This window comes from Heterodontus francisci, chromosome 22, assembly GCF_036365525.1.
Source record: "Heterodontus francisci isolate sHetFra1 chromosome 22, sHetFra1.hap1, whole genome shotgun sequence".
NCBI lineage: Eukaryota > Metazoa > Chordata > Chondrichthyes > Heterodontiformes > Heterodontidae > Heterodontus > Heterodontus francisci.
In genome coordinates, this window is record NC_090392.1 from 61,640,347 (window position 1) to 61,665,002 (window position 24,656).

The following is a 24,656-nucleotide window of genomic DNA, read 5'->3' on the forward strand; positions in this document are numbered from 1 at the left end:
TCTGCTCAGGGAACCATCTGACAGGATCCACCATCACCTTTTCCCATAGGGCCTTGAGGACATTCCATGCAGACCTCTGCCTGATGTATGGGTGGTCAAAGGTGTTTTTCTGCACAAACATTTCCACAAAGGATAGGTGGTACAGCACGGTCCAACTGGATAGAGCGTTCCGCAGCTATGTGGCCAGACCCATCCTTCGCAACACTGGTGATAGATAGAGCCTCAGCACATAGTGACACTTGTTGTTTGCGTACTGGGGCTGTACACACAGCTTGATGCAGCCGCACACGAAGGTGGTCATCAGGATGAGGGCAACGTTGGGTATGTTTCTCCTGCCTTTATCCAGAGGTTTGAACATTGTGTCCCTCCGGACCCAATCCATTTTGCATCTCCAGATAAAGCGGAAAATGGCTTGGGTGACCGCCACGGCGCAGGAGTGGGGTATGGGCCAGACTTGCGCCACATACAGCAACAACGTGAGCGCCTCACACCTGATGACCAGGTTCTTACCCACAATGGAGAGAGAACGCTGCTCCCACATGCTCAGTTTCTGGTGTACACTGGCTGCACTGGCGCATGCTCCGGCCATTCCAAACCATATCCCCAGCACCTTCAGATAGTCTGACCTGACGGTGAAGGGGACAAAGGATCGGTCAGCCCAGTTCCCAAAGAACATGGCCTTGCTCTTGCCGCGATTTACTTTGGCTCCCGAGGCCAGTTTGAACTGGTTGCAGATGCTCATCAGTCTGTGAATGGACAGTGGATCCGAGCAGAAGATGGCAACGTCGTCCATGTACAGGGAGACTTTGACCTGAGTGCCTCTGCTGCTTGGGATTGTCACCCCTCTTATGCCTGCATCCTTCCTCATGGACTCAGCAAAAGGTTCGATACAGCAAACAAACAAGACAGAGCAGAGAGACAGCCTTGTCTGACTCCAGATTTGATCAGGAAACTTTCTGATTCCCACCCATTGATTGAGACTGTGCTACTGATGTTTGTGCAGAGATTTTGATCCAATTGCGGATTTCCTCCCCAAATCCCATTTTGGAAAGCACGTCCATCATTTATGTGTGCAATATCCTGTCAAAAGCCTTCTCCTGGTCCAAGCTGATGAGGCAGGTGTCCACCCCCTGTCCTGGCGATTGTATCCCTGAGTTGCGCGAGGCTATCAGAGATCTTCCTGCTGGGTACAGTAAGGTCTGGTCAAGGTGAATCACCAACTCCAGAGCAGACCTGACTCGACTGGCTATGACGTTGGACAGAATCTTGTAGTTTACATTAAGCTGTGGGATGGGCCGCCAATTTCTGATTTCGGCCCTCTCCCCCCTCCGCTTATAGATGAGGGTGATGATGCCTTTCCTCGTGGATTCTGACATGCTGCTGGCCAGAAGCATACTCTCGTACACTTCCAGCAGGTCTGGGCCGATCCAGTCCCACAGAGCCGAATACAACTTAACCGGTAAGCCGTCACTTCCAGGGGTTTTACCCGTCTCGAAGGATCTGACGGCCTTTGTCAGCAGAGTTAGCGGTTTGTCCAGACTCTCCCGCATGCTGTCATCTAAGACCTGCGTGATAGATGACAGGAAAGACTGGGAGGCTGTGCTGTCCATGGGCTTCACGTCGTACAGCCCAGCATAAAAGGATTTGCTAATCCTGAGTATGTCAGACTGCGAAGACGATATTGAGCCATCCTCTTCCTTCAAGCTGCTGATCACAGAGCTCTTTCTATGTACCTTTTGGAAGAAGAACAGGAGCACATCTCATCCTGCTCAACGGAGCAGACTCTGGACCAGAAGATGACCTTGGAGGCCTCTGTGGCAAAGAGCAATGCCCGCTGGCTCTTCACCTCTTGGAGATCCTCCTTGACCTCGACCCCCATCGACTGCAGCTGGAGCACATTTTGCATTCTTTTCTGGAGTCGGGACATTTCCCTCTGTCTGTCTCTCACCCTCAGAACACCTTTGAGGATAAAGAACCTCTTGATGTTTACCTTGATCGCCTCCCACCTGTGCACCAGAGTCTCAAAGAGAGGTTTCACGGTTCTCCAACCTTTGTAATCCCTTTTGAGTTCCTCAATGTTCTCTGGGGTTAGCAGTGTAACATTCAACTTCCATGTCCCTCTGCCAACCCACAGGTTGTCCTGTAAGTGACAGTGGTCAGAGAAGAACACCGGCTTGACGGCGATGAATCTGACCATGAAAGCACGGGACACAAACAGGAAATCAATCATGGAACGGGCAGACCCGTCCGGTCTTGACCAGGTGTATCTGCGCTGCGCTCCGTCTGCAGGTTTGCTGAAGACGTCATGCAGCTTGGCATCTTTTACTGTTTCCATTAGGAATTTGGACGTAGCGTCCAGTTTGCTGTCGTCACTGTTGGATCGTCCAGCTGCATCAATGATGCAGTTGAAGTCACAGCCAAGAATGAACAGCCTGGATGTCACCAGCAGCAGTGGGAGCTGCTGGAGGACGGTCAGTCGCTCGCTGCATTGAACCGGGGCATACACATTGATTAATTGGAGTGGAACATTGTTACACGTCACATCTGCTACAAGGAGGCGACCACCCACCACCTGCTTAACTTCGGAGATGGTGAAGTTGCCTTCCCGCAGCAGAATACCCAGGCCGGAGGAACAGGAATCATTTCCCTCTGATCAGAACAATGGCCCGTGGGACGACCATTGTGACCATTGCCTGTAAGTGCTGAGGTACAGGATTCCACAGTCCTGCAGAAACAGCAGGTCAGCTTTGACCTTGGCGAGGTAGTCCAAAGTCGAAACACATCGCGTAGTGGATTTAGCGCTACGCACATTAATCAAAGTAATCTTTATACCCATTTTAAAGTTGGGTGTTGCCTACCACACCAGGTGTCCTTGCTCATCCCAGTCCTTGGGTATGTTCCTGCATACCCATAGTGTACACAAGCTGTTTCACATTCGTTGGGCTCATGGTTACTCATGGGTGCTTTGTTCTGCTCTGGTGACATTGTTGGTGGGGGGGGGGGGGGGTCTTGTAGGCGGCAAGGTTTGGGCTGTCCTCTGTTGGTGGTGTCTTTTCCCTCTGTCCCTCCTCGAAGACATCACTGTTCCCAGCTTCCTGGAGCTAGAGTGCACCAGACGCTTCGCTGCTCTCAGTCTCCCGGAGACTTGCTGGGATCGTGGCCAAGTGAATGTTATCAGGAGCAGGTACCGTAGTTGATATTTCCCTCCCAAGCCCAAAAGTCTGACGGCTAATTGTCGTGTCTGAACTGATGACTGACCTGAGATCAGCCTGAGAATCAAACTCAGGACCTTTTGCTTTATTTGACTGAGTACCACACCAGGTGGTGCATTTTCCCATTAAGCCATAGGGAAGCCATTCAGCAACCATGTTTTTATATAGATTTTTCATTAATTTAGTCTCTGGGTAATTAAACGGTAGTTAAAATCTTAATTCTATCCCCAAAAAAGGCAAATTAGTAACAAAAATCACCGTATCCTTTTCCTTGCATTACGCACTACTTTTTGAAAATGACTGCTTTGTAATATATATCAGTCTTGGCAGCTCCTGGCAATCAACTACAACTATTTCTTTATAAATTTATGACACCAGAATCATTATTCCTCTTCTGTAAATGTAACAGCACATCAACTCCACAGAGTAACCATTGTGCCAGTGATCGCTGCCAGCAGAAAAAGGTCCAAAAAGAGAGTACATCCCATATAATTGAATACACATTAGAATAAAACAATACAGACCATGGAGTTGTTTCAAAGCAATAAATAATACCAGGGTTCACATGCTAAGTAATTATCATGGCACTTTCATTCTCATAGGTTGTTACATCAAGTGATGTTTGCAACAATAACATGCTTTTTTTTGATCATTCATGAGATGCGGGTGGCACTGGCAAGGCCAGCATTTATTGCCCATCCCTAATTGCCTTTGAGAAGGTTGTGGTGAGCTGCCTTCTTGAACCCTTGCAGTCTATTGGTGCGGATGCTCCCACAATGTTGTAGTTCCAAGTCAGGATGGTGTGTGGCTTAGAGAGAAATTTGCAGGTGGTGGTGTTCCTCTGCGTCTGCTACCCTTATCCTTCTAGGTGGTAGCGGTCACGGGTTTGGAAGGTGCTGTCGAAAGATCCTTGGTGAGTTGCATCTTGTATATGGTACACACTGCTGCCACTGTGCGTCGGTGGTGGTGGGAGTGAATGTTTAAGTTAGTGAATGGGGCGCCGAACAAATGATCTGTTCTGTCTTGGTGTTGAGCTTTTTGAGTGTTGTTGGAGCTGCACTCATCCAGGAGGGTGGAGAGTATTCCATCACGCTGCTAACTTGTGCCTTGTAAATGGTGGACAGGCTTTGGGGAGTCAGGAGGTGAGTTACTCACTGCAGAATTCCCAGTCTCTGACCTGCTCTTGTAGCCACAGTATTTCAATGGCTGGTCCAGTTCATTTTCTGGTCAATGGTAACCCCCAGGTTTATAGTGGGGGATTCAGCTACAGCAATGCAATCGAATGTCAAGGGGAGACGATTAGATTCTCTCTTGTTGGAGATGGTCATTGTCTGGCCCTTGTGTGGCGCGAATGTAACTTGCCATTTATCAGTCCAAGCATGAAGTTTATCCAGGTCTTGCAGCATACAGACACAAACTGCTTCAGTATCTGAGGAGTTGCGAATGATACTGAACATTGTGCCGTCATCAGCGAACATCCCCACTTCTGACCTTATGATGACGGGAAGGTCATTGATGAAGCAGCTGAACATGGTCAGGCCTAGGACACTATCCTGAGGAACTCCTGCAGCAATGTCCTGGGAAAGAGGTAATCGGCCTCCAACAACCACAATCATCTTCCTTTGTGCTAGGACTCCAACCAGTGGAGAGTTTTCCCCCTATTCCCTTTAACATAGTAAAATGTCGCAAGGTGCTTCACAGGCATGTTATCAAACAAACTTTGACACTGAGCCACATGAGAAATTAATGCAGATAATCAAAAGCTTGGTCAAAGAGATAGGTTTTAATAGCATCTTGAAGAGAAAGGCAGAAAGGTGGAGAGGTTTTGGAAGGGAATTACATTATTTAGGGCCTAGGCAGCTGAAAGAGCAGCTGCCAATGGTGGAGCGATTAAATTAGGGGATGTGCAAGAGGCCAGAACTGGAGGAATTGCAGAGAACCCGCAGTGTTGTAGGGTTGGAGGAGGTTACTAAGATGGGGAGGGCCAAGGCCATGGAGGGCAGACATACATGATAACAGATAGACTGGTGAATTAAAGACATATTTGGTGTCCTACGTTTACATGAATTATGTGACTTAGGTCCAATTCATGGCCACATTATGCACGTCTGTAGTTCTCTATATCATGCTGGACAGTGACTTTCTCAGTAAAGTTACAATAACAATCCTATGATTGTTAAACATTCAACATGAATCTACCAGAACATATCCTTGACACAGAGTGAACTGGTAACTGGTGACTGCATGACAGCCATTGTCCACTAAAAGCAAAGCCAAATTAAATAAGACCAGTAGTTTTATAGTATAAACATGGCAGCTGCTTTAGAGTGGTTACAAGGCACAGATTGAATCCCAGCACTCAATCAATAGTTAAATCCCGTCCTCTTTTATGATTGAGTTGATTACTGCCTTGTACCAGAGCCTGAGCCATGAGTCCCTACAGAAGCACTGTAGATTCTCATATTAGGCAGTTTTTTGATTTGTGACTGTGCCTGTTTCTTTTTTCCACCGTACCAACATAATGTAGCTTTATTGCATTTTATTATGATACCCGATAGAAGCAAAATGGATTCTCATATTAGACAGCCGCACTTAATTTCTGGTGCATTATAGAACTCTTGCTGTCTCTTTCCACTGTCACAATGTTGCACGGTTTCACAAAACCAAAGGATTCAAACATTAACAGGTTCTGGCACATAAACGAGCAATTTCTGTGTGAAATTATTTTCATCTTTCTCTACTCTATCCAGCTGAAATTAAACTACATTTAGCATTGCTGCAGTCCAACAGTGGTCAATGAAAAGATGTAGGAAGCCAGAACTGGCTTACTGTCATGCAGGCCCCCACCTGCCAAGCATGAGGCATATTAATTTTGTCATATGAAGATTGATTTTAAACTGTTGCTAGAGTGAATAAAGGATTTGTTAAAAAATTGCCAGATTTTAGCTGAAAAACATTTGCATACTAACAGACAGTGCTGGTGGAGACAAAAGGACCATTCCCTGACACATTCAACCCACAATGGATTTTGATCACCAGACATGGAAACTGTAAGGAAGAACATTCCAGAGACTGCTAAGGTGATACAATCCACAAAAGCCAGGACTGGTTAAACCAGCTGGTCACATGACTAACTGGCTGGTCCAGGATTTTTTGAACGAGCCACAGAGTTTTTGAACTCAAAGACTGTTTGCTCCTGCAGTGAGAAGACCTCTCCTGTTTGCTCCCATCTCTTTCTCACAAGCTTCTGGATCCACTGAGGACACATGAACTTCAAGAGAGAAAAGTCTTCTAAATCAAACAAGACTCAAGAAGAATACTGGGCCCCAACGAAAAGCAACACCTACCTACAATCAAGGACTTTACAGTGAGCTCAAAGAACAGTAACCAAAACCATCTTCAAATATTGCCTCAAACTTTTCCACTTTATTTCTTCTGCTCTTTTCTGTCTCTATCTGCATGTGTGTATCGCTTATGCCTGCTAGCGTGGGCGCATCGCGTATCCATAGGCGTTAACCGAATTAGTGTTTAAGTTTAATAAAGTTCAACCTTTTTTCTTCAAACTTAAGAAAACCTATTTGGCTAATTTCTTTGCCTTATAATTGCAAGTTAGTGAACCCTGTTACGGTAAGACCAGGTGAAGGCTGAGAGGGAACCTTAGAGCCCTTTCTCACCTGGTCGTAACACTTACCATCACTGACATTAAAACATACAAGCCCCTTAAGAAAAAAAATCAAACTGCTATAAAATCGGGATCAGACTGTTGATTTCCTGATTTCATTAAATTTGATTTTTTAGGTTGTACAAGTGGCTGTTTAAGTCTAATATAAAAACATGGAAAAATGCAACTTGCAACCCACATTTTATTTTCGCTTTGCACATTATTCCAACATGCTTTGGCACAGCTTGCTGTTAATTCAATGCCCTGCAGTCTCTCTCCTCCCAAGAGCCAGACATAAACCGACAGTGATTATTAGGCATCCTCTTTACAGAAGTAATTGTAGGTGATGTAGCTTCAACACAAATTACTTATTCATTCCTTCGTCTTTAGCTTTACATGTTAATACTTGATTATATTGACAACCTACTTGCTGTGCCACAGATATACACCAGGGGGCTGAAAATCTGCAAGACATTCCACTGATCTCCTATTGCAACTCTGGTGGGAGACGAGTGGATCCATGTGGAATCTAAGCCCCTTGCTTTGCATTTTTAGTGTGCTCCTCTATTCATTTTGACTATTACTTTCTTGAAGACACTTTAAAGACAAATCCATCCCTACACATGTCTTTTCTAAAACCAAATTTTTGTAAGAATACTTATCACTCATTCTTTAGTCCTTACAACATGATCTGAGAAAGCAAGATATTAAAGGGAAGACAGGCTCCAATGATTGATCCATGCTCCTAAATTATTAATGTGCGTTGTCTAGAATGTCTGAAATTGACAGCGTTTCAAAAAAGAGCTCCAAAAACTCGGCTTTTCTCATTCATTTTTGAAGATGTTCAATTTGCTTCAAAAAAATATAGTGACCTCTCTACTTCAGCCGACAAGACACAATCAACATAACTATTCAGTTCATGCCAGTTTAGGTCCACAACCTTGGTTACTGCTATATTTTATCAGGTTATAGAAGACATGCTTTGTTGTATGGGATATGTCCTCAGGCTCTGGAAGTCTGATCCCTCTAGCGGCCCAGTGCATAATATGTAATACGCATCATTTGAGGTTTAGTCCATTCAAAGGCTAAATGTTCAAAACCAGAGTTGCTAACCCTTTTTTTTATCCTCACATTCATGGTATTCAGGACTGAGCATACTGCTCAGCCACATCACAGCCAGGGACAGGTGGGTCAGCAATTGAGCAATCCACATCACAGTGAGGGAATCAACAGTCAGTCAAACATGCCCAATCTGCCAGTGAAAATCAGGACAATGAGTGTTTTCTTTTCAGTTTGTGAAAGACAGTTCAATTGTAGCAACAGTAGGAATAAAAGCAATTACAGTAATTGAGGTAATGTGGTTTAACAGTTCTTGAGCAGATGAAAACTGACAAAATGGCATCAATTTAACCATGGACTGAGTAAAACTCAGATGTCCTAAAGAAATTTTGTGATTCCTTGACCAACCCCAACCTTGATTTCCATCATCTTGACTTGAAACAATCCCCAACTGTAAGTTGCACCTAGTTGGATGAAATTCTATGTCATTAGTGCTGGGTGCAGCTGGCTGGCAGGGTTAATGAATCCCAGCTGTCATAAGGGTCTGGGCATCCTACTGCAGTACTCGGGCTTCCAGTCTGGGTGTTCTTCAATATATGAACTTGTAACTGAACTATAGGATGGTCTGAAAGTAAAACATACAAGTTATAGCAAGAATGGAGGAAATGCCCATTACCATTACCAGTTTATTCATCTTTTTTGTGTAAGAAAGAAAGCATTTATATAGTGCCTTTCATGACGTCAAGTCATCCTAAGGTGCTTTAATGTAGTACATTGAAGTACTTTTTGAAGTTACTGTTGTATTGTAGGAAATGCAACAGGTAATGAACATACAGCAAGGTCCAAGAAACAGCAATGAAGGAAATGACCAGATAATCTGTTTAATATGTTGGTTGGATGATAAATGATTGCCAGCAGACCGGAGGAACTGACCTGCACTTCTTCCAATAGTGCTATGCGATCTTTTATGCTTATCTAAAGGGTAGACAGGGCTTCGGTTTAAAGTCTACTTGAAAAACAATAACACAACATTCCCTCAGTATACATCAGCTTAGATTATCTGCACAAGTTTCTGGAATGGAACTTGAACTCACTACCTCCTGAGCCAGAAGTTCTTCTTCTTCTTCTTCTTCTTAGGCAGTCCCTTGGGAACGAGGATGACCTCTTCTACTCCAGGGTTATGAGTCCTCAGGTGACTGAACAGTCCAATTCTGGATCCGCACATCCTGCCACAGGTGGGGCAGGTGGTATTTGGTGAGACGAGTGAATGGGATACTCGAAATTCCAAACGCTCCTTCCGCTGTTTGTGCTTGGTCGCTGCCTGGGCATGTTGACGTTGTTTGAACTGGCTGGCACCATTGCAGATGCTTAAGGACATCCTTGTAGCTTTTCCTCTGCCCTCCTGGTAGCCCCTTGCCGTGACGGAGCTAGGAGTAGAAAGCTTGTTTAGGGAGTCTTGTGTCAGGCATGCGGACGATGTGGCCTGCCTATGTAACTGACTAGCCATGACCAGTGTCTCGATGCCAGAAGTGAGAGTGTAAACACTAAGCTAAGGCTGACAACCAGACTGCACAGACTGAAATATACTCCATTTTTTGTTTTCATTATCTCAATAAAAATATAAATACTAATGGTAGAACTACATTCAGAATCACTCAAATGTGTTAGCTTTTAAAAAAAATTGCAGCCAATCACACTAACAAAAGCTCAGAATTTGAAATATGACAATGTGAGAAACACCATTTCAGAACTTCTCATTGCTTCAGGAATTTGGTTTAATTATTTCCAGATAAATGTGATAAAAATTTCCCCCCTCTTTACCAGCTGTTATATCCCGAACAGAAATTACTTGGACAATCTCAATCCAGTTCATAAAAGACAGACGTTGGCAAAAGTTTGCTCATAACTCAGGATTAATTGGCACTATATCTTTAACAGAATTCAGAAAGCTAATAAAGATCTATCAGACAGGAAAACACAGTACTCGCCATCTCTAATGGGATCGTTGTAAGGCACAGGAACTCTGTCCAAACAGAATGAATTTCCATTAAAAGTACAGTTATACAGACATTCTATAGTTCACCAGTTTACTTATAAATAGTTCACTAAGATTAGCTGGCATGTACATGATTTCAAAACAATGTAATCTCAATTCGGTTTCATATTCTCTTTTTTAGCTCTCAACACCTCACCCACCATGCTCCATGTGTGGGTGTGCTGGGCGCGAAGGGGGAAGTGGATATACTGACAGGAACCTAAGAATTGCTAGAGAAACAAAGGTCTATGTAGTTTGCCTTCGACTATCCTAGTAATTGCATGATACAATGATAATGATATTGCTGACTAATCATACTAATCAATCTCTTAGTTGACAACAGACCCAGGCATAAGGTGAGCAAATTGCAGCGGTGGAAAGCTTTGGGAACCATAAGTCCAAAGCCACTTGTTCCACCCAAGCCTATATCTTTGATGATGCCACTCTGCTTTTATTCACCAGGAAATATGTCCAGGCATGAATCCAGGCATTCTCCAATATTGTCTTGTCTCCATTTCTCTGTGCATCAAAATGATTGCATGGCCCAGAATAAGAGGTCATCTTGTGAGGGATAAGGGGTGAAAACCATCAGCCCACTGTTAACTATTAAAGCTACAGTGACCATTCCACCATACTGCTGAAATCCAGACTGCATCTTGCTGTATATTACTGAACTAAGGATACTACATTCTGTACAGAAAGAAGTTAAGGGATTCATTCTTCATCTTGCACTTTGATGTATCCAAAATTCACAAAAAAGGTGATCAAAAATGCTGATCTTTGCAACAAACTCAAATAGAATGTAATTTTTGTAGGAAAGCATAATCACACAAATCAACTCACATATTTCTTATCCCAAACCTATTGAAGACAACAATATATTTGCACCCAAATCAAATATATACAATGAACCCCTATTGTACTACTTTTATGCTATTATGTTGGATGACTTTGCTACACTTTCACTGAGGAGATGAATACAAAGATTGTGGAATCATGAGAGTTGAAAGGAAAGCATAAGTGGAGGTTATTATTCAAAAAGAGACGTGCCATTGAAAAGGTTACTGAAACACAAGGTGGGCAAGTCACCATGGTTTGACTGTTTATATCTAAGGATACTGAGGGAAGCTAGGGAAAAAAAATATCTAAATTTCTTAAGAAATGGAATTTGTGCCTGAGGACTGGAAAGTGGCCAATGCGACATTCCTTACAAAAAGGAGGAAATGATAAGGCAGTAAATTATTTCAGTTGTCAATAAATTACCAATCTACAATACAAAATTAAATTACCAAGCACTCATAGATACATGAGTTAATCAGTGCCAATCAGTTTATATTGCTGAAGAGCAGGTTATGCTTGACCAATTTTATGGAATTATTTGAAAAGTAACAGAGAGATAGGTAAAGGAAATGCAGTGAATTGGTGCGTCAAAATGATTGCATGGCTGGGACTGAGAGGTCGTCTTGTGAGGGATGATAGGCGGAAACCATTAGCCCACTGTTATTTCTTACAGTAGACTGATGCTACAGTGACTGTTCCACTATAATGTTGAAATCTCCACTGCATCTTGGCGCACATTACTGAACTAAGAAATAGTACAAGAACACAAGTACACAAGAAATAGGAGCAGGGGTAGACTATATGGTACATCGAGCCTGCTCCACCATTCAATACGATCGTGGCTGATCTTAGGCTTCAACATCACTTTCCTACCCGCTTGCCATATCCCTTGATTCCCCGAGAGACCAAAAGGTCCCATCCAGAAAGAAGTTAACATTCCATTCTTCATCTTGCACTTTGATGTATCCAAAATCCACAAACAGGGTTTTTCAAATACATTTGATGAGATACCACAGAGGAGGCTTATGGTAAAGATAATTGGACATGGAATTAAAGGAACCTGGCCATATGGATAGTAACGGTTTCATGGGAGAAAGGGTCAAGGAAAGTGGAAGTTTCTCAGATTGGATAAATATTGAGTTCTTTGCATTGGGGCTTTCCTTATTTATTAGATACATAAATTGTCTGGACTTAGGAAGTGATTCAACAATATCAAATTTCCTGATGACACCAAATTGGCTAAGCAGTTGAATGGGCAGATGTGTGACAGATGCAGTTTAATGACATTTTGGAATTAAGAATAGGGATAAGAGGTACACTTTAAATGGTAAGATTTTCATGAAATTTGTTTCTTGAGGCATAGAATACAGAAAAAATACCTAATATTGAACTTTTTGTATTATCTTAGGCAGCAGTTTGAGTATTATGCACAGTCACAAACAATCTTTTACAGGTGGGATATATAGGATATCAAAGCAAAGAAAAAGTGCAGCTTAGATTTACTAGGATGCTATCCAAGATGAGGGGTTACAGTTAAGAAGAGAGAGTTAAGGATTTCAGGTTTTTTCCTTGCAACCAGCAAGTTGTAACCTAATAAAGGTCTTGAAAGACAATGAAGGGTTTCAATACAGTAAATAGTTATCTATTGTTTTTCTCATCAGTTAGATGATAATGAGAGGGCACAAAGTTAAGACAATCACAAAAACATTAGATGAGAAAAAAAGGTTAGAATGTCAGACTGTGCCACAAACTGTTGATAAAGCAATTTCATAAATTATTTTTAAAGGGAATTAGATAATAGCTTGAAAAAGAGGGGTATCAAAAGGAATGACGAGTACAGTGGAGTTAAATATGGAGTTCCAGTGGAGAAAAGCAACATCATGATCTGATAAACCAAATGGCCTGCTTCGGGGCTGTAACATTCTCCGATTCAGTGAAATGAGACAAGTAGTTAGTTTAAATTTAGTTGTGGGAAGCAGTCACAGTCTTGATATGCAATGGATATAAAACTGATGGAGCTCTTCAACAAGAGGCTTCATTCCTGAGACTGCTGAACTTAAATCAACACTTCTGTAAAGTTTAATTAAGAAACATAATTAGTGTACTGACAAAGATTTTGTGCTTTATGGCCAAAGACTCTAATGTCCATTGATCATTTAATTCCAACTGGAGTGTTATTTCAATGTGTACTGTGGCCATTTAAACATGTTAACGATAAAGTTTTACGATATCCAGCTCCATTGTCTCAATTGAGCTGACTAATAATTAATTTATTCTAACATTTCTGTGAGTTAAGAAATCCACCTAGGTTCTTTACACCCTTTTAATTCCATTTTGATAACAGTTGGCTGTTGACACTAGCAGAAACCAATTTTGTCAGATGTTATACAAGAGAAAGGTTGCATATAATTGTGGTGATCGGTCTGTATTTAATGGAATGAAGTCCCATAAAATTAAAAGTTTGTGCGAGGGGTTTTGGTGAAACAATTTATCTAGCTGATTAGCTTTAAGGATTGTGGTAGCAGATTAGCAGATATAGTCCCAAGTAACAATTGAAGCCTATGGGATTTCTTATCCAATTGCTGAGGGTCCATATTTTCAGCCAGATGGCATTGATGTGGTTTAAAACCAATAATGGCTCGGCCATAACGAACTGGCACCAGCTTCACATTACAGCTGTGAATCGGGAATTATTCCAAATTTACAGCTCTCCCTTGTTAATATTTATTTTGTGCAGAATACAAAATTCTTCACTGCACCAAGAGACATTAACACCGCCTCAAGCTTCACTTGAATCTTTGCCCTACTCCAGCCCTACAGGGCCTTGTTCATCACATCACAGGGACTGTAATACAAAGCACTCTGACATTAACTGGAGTATGTGCTCTAGAGGCTGCCAGCGGATCAAATTCAATTTCAAACAAATGGGTTTGCATTTCCTTTTCTGGCAAATTTTGTGCTTCTCTGAGATGTATTAGAAATGCAGACTTGTTGCACCCTGAAACGTCAGGAAACTTAAAGTCAGATACAGCATAGACTGGCTACAGAGTAAAGCACCGCTTATTCTGCCTTCGAAAATGCACCTTAGATCTGAATGGCATGGCCCACTGTTACCAGTGTGCTATGCCAATTTTACATGCCAGCAATCTTCATGGCCTCTCTAGGGCTAAGTTTCACCTCACCAAATAACTACTTACATGGCAGCCATGCCCACAAAATGGGGTGGGTTGTCTAACTGCCTCATTAATGCAGATGCTCTGGCCGGCACCATTTTTCAACGGCCTGCCCTTGGACAGCTGCAACACCTGCTTGTTTCAGGTGGTTGGCTTCTTCATTATGCAAACTGGCATCCTATGATGACTTCAGGACGCTGACTGCAATTTTTTAGGGACAGATGGGCAGAGTAAGTGCCGTGCATGGTCCATCCATGTGTTGTGACAATGAGTGGCCAAACCTGTGATCTTCAATGCAACCAAAAATAGCCCAGAAAACATTCTGGTTAATATTTTTGTGCAGCAGGAGGGTTCCTCCTGCATCCACAATTATATCATGGATTGCTGCTGGCCTGTGCTTGGCCTCTCTCACCTTCACCTCCCATCACCCTCTGCTGGCTGGTATGGAATCTGAACTGCCCAATATTGCACCAGCCCAGTGCAGGTGAGCTGTTGCATTTGGGACGAGCAACTTACCAATGAAATTTAAACGAGGTTCGAGCTCAAAGTAGCTCAGGCCTCCTCACCCACTTGATGGAGGGGCCCCCTACTAAGTGAAAACTGGCTCCTCTGAATGAGGTTGCCAATTTAGTGCCAATAAATACTGCCCAGGAGAGAAGATTTGTATTGTGAAGTTGTGCCCATCAGGAACTGTATGCATTTTGCTCAAATGCATTTAATAAGATACCCATAGTAGAGTGGAGACTCCCTTCTCATCAGATTACAATCTAATATGAATTCCCGAGGTGAAAGAACATGGTGCTAACCCATTGCTTGGTTCAGTCCCTCATCCAACTGAATTTCATCTCCAATATAAATTAGGTGCATATTTTTAAGTCAGATATATTTTTGTTTAAAAATGACTAAAACTGTATTCTTATAATTTTGAACAGGAACCACTGCCTATAGCAGAACAGAAACTTTTATCAAGCTTGTTTAGTAAAATAAAAAGTAAAGATGAATGAGGCAACAGGACTTATTGGTACTTCAAACTGCTCATATGATCTAAACTCCTCTCGTCAACATTACATACACCAACACTAATCTTTTACTTTAGAGCACAAAGCTTCAGACCCAAAATCCTAGTTATAGAAAATCATCAATGGCCTCCAAACTGTGCCACTGTCTTTTTTCATATATTTGTTCATGGGATGTGGGCATTGCTGGCCAGGCCAGCATTTGTTGCCCATCCCTAATTGCCCTTGAGAAGGTGGTGGTGAGCCACCTTCTTGAACTGCTGCAGTCCATTTGGTGTAGGTACACCCACAGTGCTGTTAGGAAGGGAGTTCCAGGTTTTTGACCCAGCGACAGTGAAGGAACGGCGATACAGTTCCAAGTCAGGATGGGGTGCGGCTTGGAGGGGAACTTGCAGGTGGTGGTCCCATGCATCTGCTGCCCTTGTCAGTCTAGGTGGTAGAGGTTGCGGGTTTGGAAGGTGCTATCTCAGGAGCCCTGGTGAGTTACTGCAGTGCATCTTGCATATGATACACACTTCTGCCACTGTGTGTCAGTGGTGGAGGGAGTGAATGTTGAAGGTTGTGAATGGGGTGCCAATCAAGCAGGCTGCTTTGTGCTGAATGGTGTCGAGCTTCTTGAGTGTTGTTGGAGCTGCACCCATCTAGGCAAGTGGACAGTAGTCCATCACACTCTTGATTTGTGCCTTGTCGATGGTGGAGAGGCACTGGGGAGTCAGGAGGTGAGTTACTCGCTGCAGAATTCCCAGCTCTTGTTGCCACAGCATTTATTTGGCTGGTCCAGTTCAGTTTCTGGTCAATGGAAACCCCCAGGATGTTGATAGTGGGGAATTCAGTGATGGTAATGCCATTGAACAAGACGAGATGGTAAGATCCTCTCTTGTTTGAGATGGTCATTGCCTGGCACTTGTGTGATGCAAATGTTACTTGCCACTTATCAGCCCAAGTCTGGATGTTGTCCAGGTCTTGCTGCGTACAGACACGGGCTGCTTCAGTATTTGAGGAGTCGCGAATGGTGCTGAACATTGTGCAATCATCAGCAAACATCCCCACTTCTGACCTTATGATGGAGGGAAGGTCATTGATGAAGCAGCTGAAGATTGTTGGGCCTAAGACACTACCCTGAGGAATTCCTGCAGTGATGTCCTGGGACTGAGATGATTGAAGTCCAACAACCACAACAATCTTCCTTTGGGCTAGGTATGACTCCAACCAGCGGAGAATTTTCCCATTGACTCCAGTTTTGCTCCTTGATGCCACACTCAATCAAATGCTGCCTCGATGTCAAGGACAGTCACTCGAATTAGTGTACTGCACCCAAATATTTTAAAGAAACTGGAAAACAAATCAGCATATCCACAGAATGGTTTTCCTGATGCAGTTACCAGACATGGGTGTTTAAACATATGCAATATCTATGATTGCATATGGGATCCTATCACAGAATAAATGCAGCAGTAAACTGTAACTGGATGTCAAGGGCTAGATTTTTAAAGCCTGCTGGGGGTGGGAACAGGTGTGAGCGCCATTTGAAGATCGTGTTCTCAGAGCTCGGCTCAAAGGGACGCTGGGAGGGAGGGAATGACAATCCCACATGCTTCCAATTAAGTGCCTGTTGTGCTCCTTGTGAAGCTCATTAACAAGCTTGTCCGCAGCAGTTTACAATTTTCAAAGGAGGGGAACGTGGAAAATGCCATGTCTGGAACACGGCAAGGTGTGCAAGTCATGAACACTGTTGTACATTGTCGTTGGCATTTTAGATGCTAAGTTGAGCTTGGTTTACAGAGATCTCAGAGTCGTTGTAACTCTGAACAGTACTTCATTTATTATAATTATGAGGACTACATACACTTTCCATATGCATGTCTAACTTTTATTCTGCGTGATGCTTCTTGCTTCTTCCCAAGCTCCCTACACGTGATCTCTTACATCATCATCACAGTGGGTGGTGTTACTCGCACTGTCCCAAACATTAACCCTTTCAGACCCTTATACTATAAACAATGCAGGGGACCATGAAGGCTTTGGGAAGGGCTGATTTACATAGTGCACAGGCCCAAAATCTCAGCTGCTCCAAAAGTGCCATAGCATATCCATTTCTGGAGCTGAAAGACTTACTTTTCTCAGTGGTGATTGGTAGGAATCCGAAGAGGGATGTGTGGCCACTGGCATCACTTGGGCAGCAGGGGAAGGCTTGGTCAATGCACAAAGCCCAGCTGAGGGAGTCAGAATGGAACAGGCCACTCTGACACTTTGTCCACTTACAGCCAGTGGGGCCAGGAATGGAGGTGGGTTAGATGAGGTGTGGGTCTCATTTAGATACCCCATGGTACAATCACTGAGGCTGCTGGTTGTCCCGAGAGAGAGATCTGCAGTTTGTGCCAAAGCCTTCCACTTCACCACAGGGAAACGAGATGTCACAGGGGAGCTGAAAACCTGGCACCCGGGACAGGGCAACCCCTCGCTTCATCAACACCGAACGGGATCTAATGCTGGAGACCTTGAGGGAGAGGAGGAAGGCCCTATTCCTGGAGGGTGGCAGGAGGAGACCACCTCATCGTGCAGCAGGGGCACCTCTCTGTTCAGCGTCATCTCCCTCTGCCTCATCTTCCTCCTTCTCTCTTATCTCCTGCTCCTCCTGTGATGAGCTGTCTTCTTCCAGGGCCTCACTGTCCTCAAGGTCCACACCTTTCTGGGGGGGCCTCGTTATGGAGAGTGCAGCAAATGACAGAGACCCTTGCAGGAGGGTATTGGAAGTGTTACGACCTCAGTCAGACCGTTCACGATAAAAATGAGATATAAACCGCAGACTAATTTAAACAATTACACAAGATTTCATGTTTTAAGACTTTTATTATAACAACTAATCTAAAAGAAATCCCCATTAACTAAACAGTACTTTGTAAATAGCCCAAATTACAAAGAAAGGCATTTTATTTACTTATTAAAATATTTGAAAACCTCACACTACACTAATACGTTACACAGTCCTCTTTGTTGATGAAAGCTTTATGGTTAAAAGTCTCAAACACCTCCCAGTTGCAATGCGATGGATCTCCCAGAAATTTTCAGTCAATGTCCTCTTCACTCACCTCTCTGAGCACTTTCGACCCGCACGTCCGCGAATAAGGCGATTCCTGGTGATCCTGTTTGGCTTTTACTTCTCGACAAACCTCAACTTTCAAAATAGATTCAAGTCTTCACAGCCTTCTGCTGTAACAGTATGCTCTAAGAGCAGGTGTTCCCTCTCTCCCCCTTGAGGTTGCCACCCTGGGCTGTCTTTTCTTTCCTACAGCCTGCTCTGAGGCTGCCACCACTGGTCTTCTGTAAGCCTGCCTGCCTTCAGAAAATCAGTTAAATTTATCTGAACTCAAAAGGCAATAGCTCAATGTCCTGTTCCAATATGCCAAGTCCAGAAGTCTGGTTTCAGCCGAGCTACCTGGGCCTTCCATTGCTCCCAGGCGTTAAAAGCTGCCTGGTACATTTGCATCCTCAAAATCACTGACTCCTTGTTTACCAACCAAAAGTCTGGGAGGGTGAAACCCATTGTTCATCAGGTGTTATACCCTTGCTGTCTCGGTTTTTCAAAAAAAAGTCTTTGATTTGTGTTCACTGTTGGCCTGGTAACCAAGATTTTTGTCTTGTCCTTAAGGAGAGTGGATGTGAGGTCACCTGACTTCTCTGACTCCATCTTAAACTTTTAAAAATTACAGTTTTTAAAACAATCATGTTACAAAGTCCAGCGTCATAACAGAAGGCACCATCTGACCAGTCGTAGCCTGATGGCTTTCTCAATGGTTGTCCTGCTGAATGGGTGGCTTTGATTGTATCAACTCTATGTGTCTGTCTGGGGCTCCCATAGATGGTGAGCAGCCATCTCCAAGGGATTTACCTTGTCCCCTAGGATCCATCCATGCATTTTGGGGGTTGGAGTGAAGATCTGAGGCAGCCTGGACTGGTGGAGGATGGAGGAGTCATAGCAGCTGCCAGGAACGCAAGAGCACACACAGAGGAAGCTCTTGTTGTGATTGTGAACCAGTTGGACTTTGAGGGAATGGAAGCCCTTCCTGTTAATGGATCTCACTGGCTGGTCACTGGGTGCCTTGAAGACTCAAATGATACCCTGCACATGGGTGAATCCAGCAATGGAGGTGAAACCGAATGCCCTCTGCCCCTGCAAGGCCATGTCCATCATCAAATGAATGTGCTGTCCAACTCTGGTAAAGAGGGCATCATTGACCAGCAAGATGCAATGGTGTGCAGTAGTTTGCGGGATGCCACCCGGTCTGCAGCTGGTGAGGAGACAGAAGCGAAGAAGTTCAAGGCCGCAGTGACTTTGACAGATACTGATAAGGGCATCGAGGTGTTCAGCGATGAGGGCACAGATGTCAGTGACCATCAGCCTAGACAGTTGCAGTCTCCTGCAGCTCAGGGTCTGGGTCATCTCCGGGTTGCTCCGTCTTTGGCATTAGATCCTGTGTTGAAGGTATGGCCTCCATTGTCTTCCTGCCCCTCTTTCCTCTCCCATGCCCGGGGTTCTGCCTTTCCTGTGCAGGGTGCTGCCCCTCATTGCCAATGGGCTCAAAATCTGACAGTTGTGCCCCCAATGCCAGCTGCAGTCTTCCTTTTAGACAGCCAGCTGTCCTATTGTGATTGGCAGCCTTGTTCCCCGATCTTTTCCCCCATGATGCCAGGGGGTGACCACTCCATTCAATGTCCGAACGCTGAATACCCACTCTCCCTGCCATTTGCACAGTGCCAAGGGCACATACTTACTAAGTACCAAGTCCCCTTTTTCCCAGCTGACTCTCTTAAGCAGCTGCAGAGATACACTGGGGCAGCCTTGACAGGCTCCCCACTCTGTACCTGCCACCCCTCAGATGTTCAGAAACAACAGCTTGTAAAACCTGTTCTCCCCTTTTAATATTCTACCCTCCCTCTTCAGCAAGCTCTTAATGCGCTTTTTAACTAGTTTAACTGCCTTCAATTGGGAGGAGAACAGGATTCCAGTCCCACCCTCCCCGGACCCTGGTGATTATTGCCAGTCCAGGGATTGGCGCTTTGAAATTGACATGTCGTCTATTCAACCTCCCAGTGATGTTGTAGTCTGTCACTATGGAATAGCAGGCTAATATATTCATGCATTATTGGAGGCATCACCTTTGCAAATGCATTGATTTGTGAGTTACAATTTCATTACATGCAGCCCACTTTAGGCTCTCGCTGACATCACCATCTCAAAGACAGAAATGTCTTCGCACTATATTGCTGTTCTCAATTTAAAAAAAGTTACTTTAAAAAGGCCTCACTTACCTTCCCCTGACTTGGAACTTTAGGATATTGGTTTTTGTGTCTTTTTCCATTTTAGCTCAGTGAGCTTGGAGGAAATGACACTTTAACTCTTCAGTTCCATGTGAAGCCATCTTTCCCCACCACTGAGCCTAAGTTTCAACATTAAACAAAAATATTTTCAGGATGCGGGCATTGCTGACAAAGCCAGCATTTATTGGCCAATCCTGGTTGCCTTGAGTCGGTGCTATATCAGTTTAATAGAACTGATTGTCCTGCTAGGACACAGAGGGCAGTTATGATTCAACCACATTGGTGTGGGACTGGAATCACATTAAGGCCAGACTGGGTAAGGACAGTAGGTTTCCTTCCTTAAAGGACATGAGTGAACCAATTGTTTTTTTGCGATAATCTGGTTGCTTCGTGGTCACTTTTACAGCTACCAGCTTTTTCTTTGCAGAATTCTTTTTCAACTGAATTCAAAAATTCACAAAATGCCATGGTGGGATTTGAACTCCCATTCCCTGAATTATTGAGCAAGCTTCTGGTTTGCTCGTCTAGTAACAAAACTATTACACTATGGTTCAGTTGACAGCACCCTTGCCTCAGTCAGAAAGTTTGGCCTTCAAGTCCCAAGCCAAGGGTTGGAATGCATGAAATAAAGAAAATTATGGGGTGATCAAATTGAGGTGTTGGAGATAGTTAAAGGAGTTGATATGGTAGTTAGAGAGAAACTATTTCCTCTGGTGGGGGAGTCCAGAACTCGGGGCATAACCTTAAAATTAGAGCTAGGCCATTCAAGGATGATGTTGAAGCACTTCTTCACACAAAGGGTAGCGCAAATCTGGAACTCTCTCCCCCAAAAAGCTGTTGAAGCTGGGTCAATTGAAAATGTCAAAACTGAGATTGAAAATTTTTGTTGGGCAGGGCTATTAAGGGTTATGAAACCAAGGCAGGTAGATGGAGTTAAGATACAGATCAGCCACGATCTAATTGAATGGCAGAACAGGCTCAAGCTGCTTACTCAAGTTTCTATGCTCCTGTACAGTACTGAAGGAGTATTGCATTGCCAGAAATGTTTTCCTTTGAATGTCCATTGAAATCACTGGAAAGAAAAATTGGGTGGCATGTAAAATGGGAAAACAATCAATCTATGTCAGTCTCCCACCAGGCAACTTCAGTTAAAATGAACTGCACTGGGTTTCTGCCATCTTTGGGAGCTTTCTCTTTGCTCAAAGGTCCAAGGTCACATAACAGATGACCTGGGGGTGACCTGGATAACTCACTCCCTCGGACAGGCCAGAGTTTCCAGCTGCTATGTGTAGTGTTGTAGTGTTTTGAAATTGCAATTGCATTGTACATTGTGTATTCTAGTGAATGCTGTAGAACACACATGCTAGCAAAGTGAAACTAAGACAGGATAAAAAGAGAAGCCTTTATGTTCAGCTGCTGCAGTCTTTGCCTCATATCCTATAACAAACTCGGCTAAACCTCACTCACGTCCCGAGAACATCACGCTAAGGTCTGATGGGAACTGGCGATGCAGCATGTGTGCTGTCTTGTTTCATGGTAATGAGATGCCGTCCCACTAACTCAGGCAGGGTGAGCACGAGAGGGTGCCAGTGGGAGTGATCTCAGCGCAAACAGTGGGATTAGAACTCGCAGATTTTCATCCCAACAATCTTCATTCTTTGAAAACATATTATTTACACAATAGCAAATTTCAGAAGCTCAACCAGTCCCAAGTGCAAACCCCTGGATCACTTGATTTACTCACGGCTCAATGAGTGCATTTTCTTGGTCCTCTCACTGAGCTCATGGTTTTTCAAATATTGGCAAAATTTTCCAAACTAGGGGAAGGAAAATGAAAAGGATGGAGATGTTAACTTCCTCAATTTGTGCACTATGCACAGCTGGCACTGGTACATAGGTATAATCACGTTTCATTGTACAGGAAGGGCTGTTCCATTTGCCTACAAGTGATACACAATTTTTACAGATTTCAACCACAGTCGTTTCTATCTGAGACACTGGAGAAACAAATAACAACTTATATTTATATAGTGCTTTTAACATAATAAAACACATTATAAAGCAAAGTATGGCACGGAGCCACATAAGGAGATATTAGATCAGATGACCATGTTTGGTCAAAGAGGTAAGTTTTAAGGACTGTCTTAAAGGAAGAAAGTGAGGTACTCCAGAGCTTGAGCCAAGGTAATGGTAAAGTGAATAAAATCAGGGATGCTGAAAAGGCCAGAATTAGAAGAGTGCAGATATTTTAGAGGATTGTGGGGCTGGAGGAGATAACAGAGATAGGAATGGGCGAGGCAATGAAAACAAGGAAGAGAACTTTAAAATCAAGATCTTGCTTGACCAGCAGCCAATGTAGATTAGCGAGCAGAGGGGTGATGGGGGAACGGGATTTGGTGCAATTTAAGACATGGGCAGCAGAGTTTTGGATGACCTCAAGTTTAGGGAGAGTAGAATGTGCGAGACCAGGCAGGAGTGCATTGGAATCGTCAAGTCTAGAGGTAATGAAAGCATGAATGAGGGTTTCAGCAGCAGATAAGCTGAGATGGGGCAAAGTCGGGCAATATTACGGAGGTGGAAATAGGCAGTCCTCCAGCAGCAGAGAGGCAGCTTAAAGTTCAATGTAGTACCTTTCATAAGAATAGACTTTTTTTTTCTTTTTCAGGCAATATTTTACCTGCTTTGCATTTCTTTTTTTTCAATCTGTATTTCCAATATTGTAGTTTTACTTCGACCCTCAGCTTGTTCTGTTCACAAACGCAGCTCCTTTTCTCCTGGGTTTCAGCACTCACTGAGACACAGATGAATCACGCAGCAGCAGACTGAAGCGGCCTGCCTGTCAGGTATTGTTCTGAACTCAGTTCTCCCAAAGTTACGAGCATGGTTTGGGACAATTATCAACCAGGCAGACGAAAGCGAGGATAAAGAACTTCTTCAGGATAAAAATCTATTAGCATAAATATACAAGAAACTTGTGTCTATATTCCAGTTTAAATATGTTGGTTTCTATTTTAGCTCTCACCTTTCCTTAATGTCTCAGAACAAATCATTGCTTTACTAAAAGGCACAATGCACAAGCCTGTCCTGTTGCCTAATTATTCCATGCTCAGAAACTCAAAAAATGCTTATTAGCGTTTTCATTCAAAGAGACCTATGAGGATTATTTGCTGGTATCTCTGATCCTTTAATGCTGTTTTGAAAGTGCCTTCCACTGTAATTATAAAAGCTCGTTTAAAATGGCCTTGTCAGTGTTGGCAGCTGTACAAAAAGATCCCATTGTACGTGCACCCCCTGAATGCTACCACAAGATGGCAGAGTGTCCATGTTTCTGTGATTGGCTACTGCTAATAGATTCTGCAAACTGTAGAATATACAACTTATTTTGCAGCAGTATATTATCAAATGTTTCTCATGCCTGGAATAGATTCACAGGTCAGCTCTGATTATTAATTTTATGACATCTCTACTCTCACCTGGCCTGCTCCCAGTGGGACTTTACTGAATGGAGACAAATTCATGTTAAATCAACACACCATAGACTAAGACAGGGTGTAGCAGTGGCGATATGATACCATGGTCTTGCAACAATGTAATTTTTTAAATGGTCCAGTGAGAAGGAGAACAATGGTACAGATCTGAAGACAGAGGACACCCATTTAAAATAGGTGAATAGAATTGATAAGGAAATATGCTGGGTATTGGACAGATTTGTAAATGAGAAGCGGTTACATGCGATAGATACATTTTGGACGTGCCGTGGAGTGGTGAGGTAAAACACCAAGAAGCCACCTCTAGGGACTACATTGCACCATCCAACCAGGTGGAAGTTTGCAGTTTTATTTACATTTAATTGCCTCCTCAAAAATGTAGGCCAATTATAAGGTTATAAAAATGCATATTGTGCATGGGTCACTGGAGTATCTACTCAATGGACTAAATGGCCTTTCCCTCCACTCCACACTTTTTTTTTAATGAAATCACTCCTGGGTGTCTGATAATACTATGGCTTCCATTCTATGTGCTGAATTTGTCCCATTTCTGTGTCAGCAGTTCCCAGCAGGATGGACACCATTTGTACTGGCATTACTTGCTCTCGAGACATGAACATCAACACAAGAGGTATGACAATGCTGAAATAATTAGTGCTAAGTTTATGAAGGATCTCCCATCAGTTTATGATCAGAAATTCGTACTAATACCAGGATACGTACACAAATATATTCAAATGTTGCAGTCAGTGAGGTGTGGGAGGTGCCAGTGGGCATATATTTGCTGAAGTCTGAGACATGAGCAGTGTTATCAATGAACAACTTTTAGTCTCCTGGGTCAGAGCAATGCATT

At 43.4% G+C, this 24,656-nt stretch overlaps 1 protein-coding gene across 6 annotated transcripts in view; it reads right to left on the reverse strand.

Moving 5' to 3' along the window:
• Nucleotides 1–24,656, reverse strand: part of igsf9bb (immunoglobulin superfamily, member 9Bb) — a 665,840-nt gene that overhangs the window by 145,687 nt on the left and 495,497 nt on the right. Inside the window, exon 1 of one of the 6 annotated variants that reach the window (XM_068053916.1) lies at nt 22,993–23,206. The exons of the other annotated variants lie outside the window; for them this stretch is intronic. Within the exon in view, the coding sequence (XP_067910017.1) occupies nt 22,993–23,003 (11 nt within the window). The 5' untranslated portion in view covers nt 23,004–23,206. Of the gene's footprint in view, nt 1–22,992; nt 23,207–24,656 lie in introns of those variants that run through there. 6 annotated transcript variants of the gene reach the window in all.